Consider the following 12,380-nt stretch of genomic DNA (forward strand, 5'->3'; position numbering starts at 1 on the left):
TTCACGCCGTGATTTGTCATAATTGTGATGATTATGGCGTATAGTTCATGAAAACCCCAAATCCACAATCTCAGAAAATTAGAACATTACATGTAATCAATAAAACAAGGATTGTACATAGAACAATATCGGACCTCTGAAAAGTATAAGCATGCATATGTACTCAGTACTTGGTTTGGGCCCCTTTTGCAGCAATTACTGCCTCAATGCAATTACTGCCTCAAGACCAGGATGCTTCAATAGCGGCCTTCAGTTATTCTGCATTGTTCGGTCTCATCTTTCTCTTGGCAATGCCCCATAGATTCTCTATTGGGTTCAGGTCAGGCAAGTTGCTAGCCAATCAAGCACAGTAATCCCATGGTCATTGAACCAGGTTTTGGTGTTTTTGGCAGTGTGGGCAGGTGCCACGTCCTGCTGGAAAATGAAGTCAGCATCCCCATAAAGCTCGTCTGTGGAAGGAAACATGAAGTGCTCCAAAATCTCCTGGTAGACGGCTGCGTTGACCCTGGACTTAATGAAGCACAGTGGACCAACACCAGCAGATGACCTGGCTCCCCAAATCAACACAGTGGAAACTTCACACTGGACTTCAAGCATCTTGCAGTGTGTGCCTCTCCATTCTTCCTCAGTACTCTGGGTCCTTGATTTCCAAATGAGATGCAAAAGTTGCTCTCATCAGAAAAAAGGACCTCTGAGCAACAGACTAGATCTATTTTTCTTTAGTCCAGGTAAGACGCTTCTGACGTTGTTTGTTGTTCAGGAGCGGCTTGACAAGACGACATTTGAAGCCCATGTCCAGGATCCGTCTGTGTGTGGTGGCTTTTGATGCACTGACTCCAGCCTCAGTCCACTCCTTGTGAAAGTCCCCAACACTTTTGAATGGCCTTTTCCTGACAATCCTCTCCAGGCTGCGGTCATCTCTGCTGCTTGTGCACCTTTTTCTTCCACACTTTTCCCTTCCACATAACTTTCTATTAATGTGCTTTAATACAGCACCTTGGGAACATCCAACTTCTTTTGCAATTACCTTTTGAGGCTTTCCCTCTTTATGGAGGGTGTCAATGATGGTTTTCTGCACAACTGTCAGGTCAGCAGTCTTTCCCATGATTGTGATTCCTACTGAACCAGACTGAGAGACCATTTAAAGGCTCAGGAACCCTTTGCAGGTGTTATGGCTTAATTAGCTGATTAGAGTGGGACACTTTGAGCCTAGAATATTGCACCTTTTCACAACATTCTAATTTTCTGAGATTGTGGACTTGGGGTTTTCATGAGCTGTAAACCATAATCATAACAATTATGACAAATCACAGCTTGAACTATCTTGCTTTGCATGTAATGAGTCTATCTCATATATTAGTTTCACCTTTTAAATTTCATTACTGAAATAAATGAACTTTTGCACGATATTCCAATTTTTTGAGTTTCACTTGTACTAATGTTTAAAATTATGACATCTTTTATCAATAAAATTATTCTCAGCTTACTCTATTTCATTGTTCAAAACAAACTTGTGATGGGAAGATTAAAAAAGACAAGTTGATGTAAGTATAACATATAATATCCTGAATTTGGACCTATTTATATTGTCTGAAATATGTTCCTGGGGGGGGGGAGGACTGCTCCAAGTATCTTTTCTGCTCTCCAAGTTCTACTAAAATGAGTGCAAGTGTGTGATAGCCACCAATATACTAAAAAGACAACATAATTATTTCCTAATATTTATCATCTTTGTTCCATAAGATCGACTTTGTTCTCCAGGAAAAACATTATATCACGCTAAGAACACCAGTCACTTCATCCCGATTTGAAATAAATTTAATGTAAATACTCTGAGCATGTATAAGTGAAAGAGCATATATCAAAGTGTTGTGACAAGCCATCACAGAATTGTATCTCCTCCATCGAAGTAAGCTTCCCAGGAAGACATAGATTATTAGCAAGATCTTGCCAGAGGCATCTGGATATATTTCAATTTAGTGTTTTCTTCTGGCATTATCAACCACTTGGTGCAGTGGTTAAAATGCAGCCTTATCAAGCTAACCACATTCTGGAATTCAATCCTGACTAGCTCAAGGTTGACTCAGCCTTCCATTCTTTCAAGGTCGGTAAAATGAGGATCCAGATTACACCACAATTTAATATACAAGTTTAGCTTTTGATTTGCATTATTCTTAGAATGTTCAATATTGAATGTTTACGTTAAGGCAACAAATTCACTTCTCAATTCAACGTGGTGGGCTTTCTGAAGAAATTTCATTTTCCCCAATTATACCATTTAGAATTTCTACATAGCCATAACAAAATTACAACTCATCAGGTAAATTTAATTCTCCTTTGTGCAAAAACTCAACTTGAATATTCATTTACAAAGGAATCCATATTAGGAAGTTAGAATGAGTATCTAGAAAAAAAACTTACCGGGCAGAAATAAGTATTCTCTACTATGTGATGAGCAACCACACAGCTTTCTGAAGAAAGAGACATGATAAAAAGTAGTGCATCACGGGCCTGTTGGCCAACAGTCCCTTCTCGATGGATAAAAGGAATCAAGAGAGAAAATATTAGAAAGTTTGTAGCTCCTTGGTCCTCGCTGGTATGGAAAAAAAGTTCCAAGATGGACGGATCTTTGGCTAGGATTGAGCATAGCTGGTTGAGAAGAACCACTAGCTCTACTTCAACGGCTGGTGTGGTAGTTCCTGAGCAAGAACTCAGCAACATCATTAATGGTTTTAGGATGGGTTTGTGATGCAGCAGCTGCTGATGAGATTGTGTGACAAGCATTTCATACATTTTCAGTTGCTCAATTTTCATCTCATCCGTGAATTCCCTCCTGAGGCTCCAAAGAAAGAGCTTTTCCATGATATTTTCTGTCACCACAAACTCCAGGATAGGTCCCATGGCTGCATCTTTTGCCTGTTCTTCAATTAAAAGGAAGAGCATGTGCTCTACATAGTTCTGAACAGTGCTGGCCTCATCTGGAGAAATTGTCCCATATTTTGCTTGAATATTTTTTAAAGGGTCATGCTTCTCTAAAATTTTCACAACCTATGAAAAAATTAAATAATGCATATTCGATCATACAATAGGCATTAAAATATGGACTCAGTATTGCAACCTTTAATTATGAAAAATTGCATTTATGAACACATATCATAATAGTTCAGAACATTCCAAATGGATCCATAACAGGCAAGCTATGGATTAATGAGTAGAAACAGCCTATGCATTACGTAAATATATCTCGCCCCAAATGGCTAATCTAACCAATTGTGCTACTTAAGAAGAGCAACACACGATGACTCAGTTTACTCACCAAAATATGACCATGTTGAGCAACTAAGAATGTTCCTAGCTTCATTTATGGGCAAGTACATTTAAAGAGTAAAAGTTCAATCACTGAAATAGAAGCAGAGGTGGTATTCAGCAGGTTCTGACCAGTTCTGGAGAACTGGTAGTGGAAATTTTGAGTAGTTTGGAGAACCAATAAATACCATCTCTGAGTGGCCCCGTCCACACCTATTCTCTGCCTCCCCAGTCCCATCTGATCAGGACGAAAAGGGGATTTTGCAGTAACCTTCACCTGGAGTGGGGTGGGAATAGAGATTTTACAGTATCCTTCCCCTGCCACGCCCACCAGGCCATGCCCACAGAACAGGTAGTAAAAAAATTGAATCCCACCACTAAATAAAAGATACAGTATAAAAATACTAGATTGATACTAATGCCCACACTGAAAGGCGCTCTATTGGCAGATATATGTGGGCATTAGACACCACTAATTAAAAATGAACAATACAGGATTCAGAAATAATATATTGAATGCTCTAAATATAGTAATGCAGCCTTACAGCATAGGAAGTGTTTTGGTGGATTTAAGAAATATAACCTGGCAAAGAAGTGAACTGTCCATGAAGATTCAAAATGCAATTATTTTAAAAGGACTTTACTGCACTTACAACAGAACCTAGGAACCTTAATTAGAACATGAGTTTATTCAATTGGTTGTTATATTCCTAATATACCATATTTTTTTTCCTTTTTAAAAAACAGTAAATTATACAGTTCTTCAAAAGTCAATGAAGATATGCTTGGTGTCAGTATCATACGATATGGCTTGGACTCTGACAATTCAAGCAAATATCGGATGGTTCCAATGGGTTCCTAACAATTCAATCAATAATAAAGAGAAATAAAAGAAGAAAAGTTCTCAGAGCTCCATTACCTGTGCCCAGTGGGTTTTAAATACTATCATGCATGTTTCTGGGTCAACTCCTTCTAGGCTCACAGCCTGATGGGATTTTTTCCCACTTGTACCTGTGGACATCATAAGCTCTTCAATGGTCAATTCTACTAGGCCATATTAAATTTCCTTTTCAACATGAGTAGCATATCGCTGCATAACACGTGGATAGACATCTCTGATCTGCAAGGAATTCAGAATAATCCGGATAAAGCATGTGGACTGTAACACAGATAATAAAAGCAAAAAAACACGAATGGCTCTCAAAAATGCCTGGAATAACCTATAAACATGCTCTGCTTCCATAAACAAGTCTGTATTTCTCATATATTGTGCAATGTTTGTCACTATGAATGCTATATAACTCTGTGATCCCTTTGCTGTGCAGTACAATTGGGAAGATGTTACAGGAAAAGTTATCAATCATTCTCAAAAGAAGAATACTGTTTAGTTTGGGTGCAGCCCTTTTGATTCTTCTGATTCAAAGAGGTAAGAGCTTTTAATAAAATTCCACAGAATCTATTAACTGGAAGAATATACAATGGAACAAAAAATAATTTGGTAACTCTTCTTTTCACTGTAAGACAATACTGTTTATTTAGACAATGAGAGCAATTATATTCAAATGTGAAAAATATTTTTGGCAAAAACAGCTACTGCTTTAGAAATACTTAAAATTTTCTTTTCAGTAGTGGCAAAATGTGTGAAATTACACCATGTTAACTTACGCTGGCTGAAAGCATCACTGTACTGATAAGAAAATGTTATTATAAAAACAGAAGTTCTTGTACTTAATCAAAGTATCCATGTATGTTCATATAAATGCAACATGTTACAGACTTAATGTACTAGAGACAAAGTTTGCATAATCAAATTATTTATACAAGCTAAGTTCCCAACCTTCCTTCTTTTCCCATTTGTATAAGCTATTCATTACAGTTTGAAGGGTTGTTTAGCTACTGCTACTAGGACAGGGTGGCAAGAGAGGAGGGAACAGAAAACTTCCCCAACAAAGTGTTATTTGAAATTCAATTTAGTTTATTATAAATCTATATGCTTGAATACTATTTATACATAATAAATTGTCTTCATATAATATTCAAATAAAAGTATACTGTACTGTGAAAGTACTGGCCTCGCTCAAAAAAATAATCAAGAACTTGATATCTTAATGTATATTCATTTCCCAATTTCATCCCCCAGACATGCATTATTATTTAAATAACATGAAACAATGCATACAGCTATATATTGTTAGAAATTCATATTTCAATTATTAACAAAAACTCTTATCTCTCAATTACCATATCTGCCTGAAAGGAAAATAATCCTGAATTTATGGCAAACCCCCTCCCCCCCAAAAAAGGCGTAAGAGTTGCTTGAAAAAAATTCTAAACATTATTCCTCTCCAGTGCCAAGTTTCCGTATGTTGTTAACTAGGATTTTGACGGCAGGTGAAATTAATCTTAGTTTTCTTCATCCCACCATAAACTTGTGCATGTTTAGGAATGTATAGTACATGCAAGTGTTTTTTGTATATACATTTGTGGCGGTGTAAAAGTCTTAATTCTCCCCATCCGCCCAAAAAAGTCAAAGACAAAATAAAAATAAATATCATTTGAATTAGATACCAGGCTAGAAACAGGAAGCTCTGGTCCTGCCTTAGGCACAGCCAGTTGAGTAACTTTGTACTCCTTGCCTTCTTTCAGCCTTGGGAAGAAAATAATGATAACCCACTTCTGAAAACATTTTCAAGAAAACTGTGCGGACTTGCTCTGGAAATCACTTAACACTCTCCATCTGCATAAACTATTCCCTCATGCTCAGGAGAAGAACAAAAATGGAGGAGCAAAACAGGTTGCAGGTAAGAAGAAGTACAGTGGGTAAATTGAGAAAGAAAGGAAAAATAACTGGATGGAGATGGACAAAGGAAACGATAAAGAAGGAAAGGAAAGAGAAAAAAATTTTCTTTAAGAAGTACAAACACTGGCTGGAAAATATCTCTGTAAAAAAATGATAATCAAAGGACAGACCCTATAGGGAAGGCTTAACTCCATACCTTCTAATTAAAAGGCTTAACACTTAAGGATTAACATTTCTTCCTGTGACTTGGAGGAAATGCTTTGTTTCAGTCACCTGCACCAACTCTAACTAAGTGTAGCTTATGTTTACTGAATGATATACCTGACTGTTAAAAACTCTGCTGGAGGCAAGGAGTTCAAGAGATGTTTCCATTCAATTTCCAGGTTGCAAGACTTAGCTGGTCAAGGCATTTTGTGAGACATTATATGAGCATCTCAGTTTTCTCCACTTGGTTGGAGAACTAGACTCTTTTGAGGCAGAACTGGACAACTGAAACAAACTGTCCCCTTAAAATCATCACTTTGTGTATGATACTTTATATAATGCTAGCATTGTCCAAAGCACACAGCAGTCTTTCCAACTACAGAAGATTGTCAATTGCTTCTTTGTTCAGAAACTGGAAGATATACTTCTGAGAACTGTCCACTGTCCCAGGGTGACTAAAGGACCTACCCATCTTGCTGAATATCAGAACAACTGGGTTGGAAGGGAACTTGGAGGGCATCTAGTCCAGCCCCCTTCTCAAGCAGGAAATCCTATACGATTTCAGACAAATGGTTGCCTGAATGAGATCTAGGGATATTCAGAATGAATCATTCTTTCAAGCTTTTCATTTTAGTCAGTTGTGATGTTCACTGCTTCTTCTGTGTTCTTTACTAACGTCAGGCCCAAAGAACCAAAGAACCAAGAATGACATGTGGAGTTCCTTCTGAGCAGTTCTTTACTGTTTGCCTATTAACAGAAATCAGGCTGCCTATTAACCAGACTATAACACTTACCTGCATAACGGTTAACTGTACTTTCTGATTGGGGGGGGGGTCTGCCTTTTCTCTCTATCTGCCCCTCCCTTCCTGCAACTGCAGACTCCATTCCACCACAGCTAATTAACAGGGTTGTTGTGGTGGTGGTGGGAAAAACAGGAGCATTAGATGTGTTCTCTGCTTTGAATTATTTGCAAAAATAATAAAAGTGTGATAAACAAGCAAACAAAATGCAGAGAACACATCTAATACACCTATTTTCCCCACGAAAACGTGTGACTTATGACACAATTGAGTCTGGGGTCATTGTTGAATGAAATATAGTCATTAAATAAGATGCCATGTGACTACTTACGAGACCATTTTGCTCAATGATTATAATCCCAGAACTCCTGGCTGTGGTTGTTAGGCAATTGTGTAGGTTGTTAAGTTGATGGGAGTCCCAGTAACAAGCGCAGTGTGCTTTGGACGGGAGCGTGGGGGAGTCTTTGGGAGGCTCTCCGCAGGAACCAAAAATCCTCCCTGCTAAATCCAAGCAGGAGTGAGAAAGGCACATGCCTAAGGCACCCCATGCTGCTTTATCTTATTGTACTGCCTCGCTCCTTGCTGACTGGATTTTGGCTCACTCTTGTCTCTACAGACTGGCTGAAAGAGCTGCTGCGTGCTGAAGGATGTCATCTCTCCTCCATTCATAGAACTTCTTCAGCGGGAACCACATGTGGAAGGCAACTCCTTTCACGAGGTGTAAGAATGGAGCTCAAATTGTCAGGGTCTGAGCTCCATCTCTGCGTCCCGCAGAAGATGCAATCTCTCCTCCACACACAGAAGGAAATGCCTTCAGTAGGGTGCAAAATCAATTCAAACCATCAGGATCTGAGCTCTTTCAGTCAACTCCCAGAGACAAGGGAAAGCCCTCTCGGCAAGCAGCAGCAACTTGCTACCTTCCCTGCTAGTTTCCCAATTGGCTTTCTGGGAAATATGGCAGAGAAGATTGCAAATGGTGACCACATGATTACAGGGACTCTTGCAACTGGTCATAAGTCTGAACAGATTGCCAAGGACCAGATTTCAATCAGGGACAGCACAGTGTTCTACAACAGCTTGAGGTGCCGTAACACACCCTTTCTGAGACCGCTCTATTTTCAAATCGTCATTAAACAACAATTGTAAATTGGGGACTACCTGTAGTTTCTCCATTATAATTAATTGTATAGCCTCTTTCTGAAGACACTGTTCTGGATTCACCTTCAGCCTTAGTTATGAACATCCCTGCTGCTATCTCTTTGATATGGAGGGCCATCTAAAATGGAAGCGCTGAACGGAAACAGGTTGTTTATTTATTAATTATTTGTTATTTATTCAGACATTCAAATATGAAAAGCTTTCTGACCTTTAAAAACTTCTTGCTTCCTTCAGCCTGAGTGGCTTCTTCTTGTTTTGGGATATGGGGAGATTATAGGAATTAATCAGGTGGTTTTCTTGTTATAGAAACATATCCTTCTGTTTCCAAAACACATTGGTATGTGTGTTTCCACTTGCACCAAACGTTTTGCCACCTGGCAGATACTGGCATCTGAGGGGCATTCTCCTTGGTGCTTGTTTCTTCCACCTTGTTGGTTAGTGCTATCTGTGTTGACAGGCTTGGTAACTCCAGTGGCTGATTCTCTTTTTTTCATCCAAAAAAAAAGGTGTATGGAATCAAATGATAAATGTGGTTTTCTTATGCACAAACTCTTATTTATTTTTATTTTTGTTTTCTACAAGGAATGAGTCAACTCCTCAAATAGCTACTTCTCTCTGAAAGGAATGACCATGAGGTTGAGCTCTAATTTGGAGTTCCATCTTCCAGCGTTTGAGTAACAAGCCTCAACATGTGATCGTTAACAGAACAGGGGTGCCCAAATCCCACTATTGGGCCTTGAGCCCTTCATAACTGGGCCGTGTAAGTAGTGGGCAACATGTGTGGGTGTACATGCTCCATTTGCGCAAGTGGTGGGCGTGCATGCCTGCCACTTGCACAAATGGATTTGTACATGCTTGCCCACTGCTTGTGTGGAACCATCCCCTCTCCCCCCCCCCCCCCCCGTTCCAGGACTGGTTCATAAAGCTGAAAAGGTTGGGAAACCCTTTCTAGAAAAATCCAGATACAACTGTAAACAATCAATAAACATGTCTGTACGGCTTCTCCTGTTCTGAATACTTTGTTGATATTCTCTCTTTATGTTTGGCTTCTGGAAAGTCAGATTTCCAGATCACTGATCTCTGGCAATGACAGATGAAACAGCTGTAACCCAGCTTCCCAATGCTTCTGCTTCATTTCAGCAGTATGCCCAATATAAGCTACATAGGATCAGTAAGTGTCTCTCCTCCCTGTCTTGGAATAATAATTTATGAGAAATTAATACTGACTCATCAGTGCTAATCCACCACTGTATGATCTTCTTATCTAAAAAAAAGATGTAGCTGTGTACCTCTTGCTAGTGTAGAGGAGGCCCTAATTTTGTTTGTTGTTTCTATTCCTCCTTACCTCTACCTTTGAAGAAGTCTGGAAACAATATATCTCAAGCTACCATTTTAAATCTTACTAGATTGAGTTATGTTTCTCCTGATTTATCAGAACTCATCCACATTCATCCAACATTCCTCTACATCCATAGCTTCTCAGTTCTCCCTCCACATTCTGTTGTGGGGACAAGACAGATTTAACAGAAGTGACCTAGTTGTGGCCTGGAAACCTGACAGCTACCAAGCTTTACCTCTGCAATTATTCACCCAAGAAATGAGTCTTTCTAATGCTGTGAAATGTTGCCACTCTTGCAACCACCAAGCGTCTTTGGTCAAATTAATGGAAAGGGCGAGGAAGAATGCCTTGCTATTCAAATCTTAAAAGTTATACTTCCCTTACTGTACAGTATAGTCTTTGTGAATTATCTTGATATTAGACCATCTTAATTACTGTGCTGTTTGACAGGTATGTTAACAAAGATAGTATATGCTGATCTAACATTATGAAGAACAGACATCCAAGAAAATATGTACTCCCATTCTGCCAACATACAGATTAACCTTTTAGAGAAGCGTTGCAGACATTCTGGATTCTGGAACACACATAATAAAATCTTTTTACAACTAATTCTGTATTAATTATACAGAAATTGTAAGTCTAGAAACCTGAACTTCCAGATATTCTCCAAGCATATAAACAATTATTAAAATAGCAATAGCACTTAGACTTATATACCACTTTACAGTGTTTTATAGCCCTCTCTAAGCGGTTCTATAGCATATTGCCCCCAACAATTTGGGTCCTCGTTTTACCCACCTTGGAAGGATGGAAGACTGAGTCAACCTTGAGCCTGGTGAGAGTCAAACTGCCAAATTGCAGGCAGCCGGCAGTCAGCAGAAATAGCCTGCAGTACTGCACTCTAACCACTGCAGCACAGCTGCTCATAAATAGCTTGTGAATGTGGTATTTTTAAATGGTTTCCATTGGTTTCATGGTCAATTGATTTTAAAATGTGATTTTTTTTAAAAAAAAGTGAATGCTCTTAATTTTATTATCTTTTAGGATATTCCTGTTAAGATTTGCAAAGATCCCAATTGAAAGGGGGGAAATGTGATTTGAACCATTTCTGAGTATGCAAGTAAGACTTGTGGGAAATCCATAAATCAGTTGGCACATGACCCAAGGAAATATGCATTTGGTTTCATATGTTTCAGTATCCACACCCACATGCATACTAAATTACATTTTGCCCTTTGAATCCAGATCACCATAGCCCTAATTGCTATGGTTATCTAGGGAGGAAGAGTGATTTTCCTTTCTATCTTTTCTGCAACAGAAAACAGAACTTCCTCCCTGCCCCCAATTATTTTATAAGACACACCAATGGGGCACAGATTTTGAACAGTGTAATAGCCTGTGTGTATTGTGCATGTATCAGGCTCTGTTAATCCTGAGAAATGAGACTTGAGGATTATCTGACAAATAAAATCCCCAAGAATCAGACCCTTTCAGCTTGAATCAACATGATACAGGCAGGGAATCCCTTTTTTCCCCAGTGTCCCTGAAGAACTGCTCAATGAATGAAGAAAATACTAAAATAAAAATATGCAGGGATTGTAGAGTAGCAAGGCAAAAAAAAAAAAGAGTTCCTCACTTAGAATTGTGAAAAAACTCATACAGCCTTGGCCTTATTGTAAGGAAGGATGTAGTAACAAATAACACACTGAGAGAGGTGAAAATAGATTGGCATGTTTATAAAAAATAAACAGTAAATATTTCTTAGCACGGGTTAATTGCTTTGTGTATACAACATAAAATCATTTGCAATTACTGCATCTGAATATTTAGGTACTGTATAGTGATCTCAGTGGCACTCTAACTGATTTCCGGCTGCTGGAAGGCCGGGTGCTGGAAGACTCTCTGTCCGGAAGACTCTCTGTTTGGCAGCCGGCCCACCATAGAGAGCACTCCTAGAGCAGCCGATGCTGGAAGACTTGGCAGCAGAGTTTTGGAGTTTGGAAGTTATGCTTGGAGTGTGGCGGTGGCGGCAGGCAGCAGCGGTGCCCTGGGAGAGCTGCGCAAGGGTTTGGTGAGGCTGGAAGGCATGCTCGCTGGGGGCGGAACAGGGGCTCACGCAACCCCCCTCTCCAGCCGGGCAGAACTCCATGCACTGACCTAGGGGGTATCCCGAATGTGCCAAGCCGCAGGAGCTGGGGGGTGGGCAGAGCGCCATGTGGCTTTGCGCCTTAGTGATACCCCCTAGGTCAGTGAATGGAGCTTTGCCCGGCTGGAGAGGGAATTTGCTGGATGGCTGCTCGTGAGCATGGTTACCTCATGGCTGCTTCACACCTGAGGCTGTGCCTGGCTCTTCGGCAGTCCACTCGCAAGGGAGCAGCCACCTAGGAACCCCAAAACAATAAGCCCTCCCTGATAATAAGCCCAAGGCCATATTTCGTGGGCTAAAGAAAATAAGACTCTGGCGTATTTTCTGGGAAACATGGTATGTCGCCTGGCACACACGGCATCACTTGTTCCTCTTCCGGGTTTCTGGTGCGCATGCACACACGTCAATCAGCTATCCTTTGCACGTGCCACAGTGCCAGAAACCGGAACAGTTGGGCTTCTGGTTTCCAGCGTGCGCATGCATGCCGGCCAGCTGATCATCACACTTGCATGCATGCCAGAAACCCAGAAGAGGAACGGGCTACGCTGCAGATGTGCATGCTGGAAACCGGAAGTTCATTTCCCAGTGCACACATGCCCCCTGAGCAGCTCCTCTTCCGGGTTG

General features: G+C 40.1%; 1 protein-coding gene across 2 annotated transcripts in view; it reads right to left on the reverse strand.

The window, feature by feature from the left end:
• FHIP1A (FHF complex subunit HOOK interacting protein 1A) overlaps nt 1-12,380 on the reverse strand; it is an 81,280-nt gene that overhangs the window by 42,646 nt on the left and 26,254 nt on the right. For both annotated transcript variants that reach the window (XM_081960021.1, XM_081960020.1), the window contains 2 exons: nt 4,226-4,426; nt 2,422-3,048 (listed from right to left, as the gene is read on the reverse strand). In XM_081960021.1, the coding sequence (XP_081816147.1) occupies nt 2,422-3,048; nt 4,226-4,330 (732 nt within the window). In that variant the 5' untranslated portion in view covers nt 4,331-4,426. The remainder of the gene's footprint in view (nt 1-2,421; nt 3,049-4,225; nt 4,427-12,380) is intronic.

Source organism: Natrix helvetica, assembly GCF_964273705.1.
Source record: "Natrix helvetica genome assembly, chromosome: 7".
NCBI classification, from domain to species: domain Eukaryota; kingdom Metazoa; phylum Chordata; class Lepidosauria; order Squamata; family Natricidae; genus Natrix; species Natrix helvetica.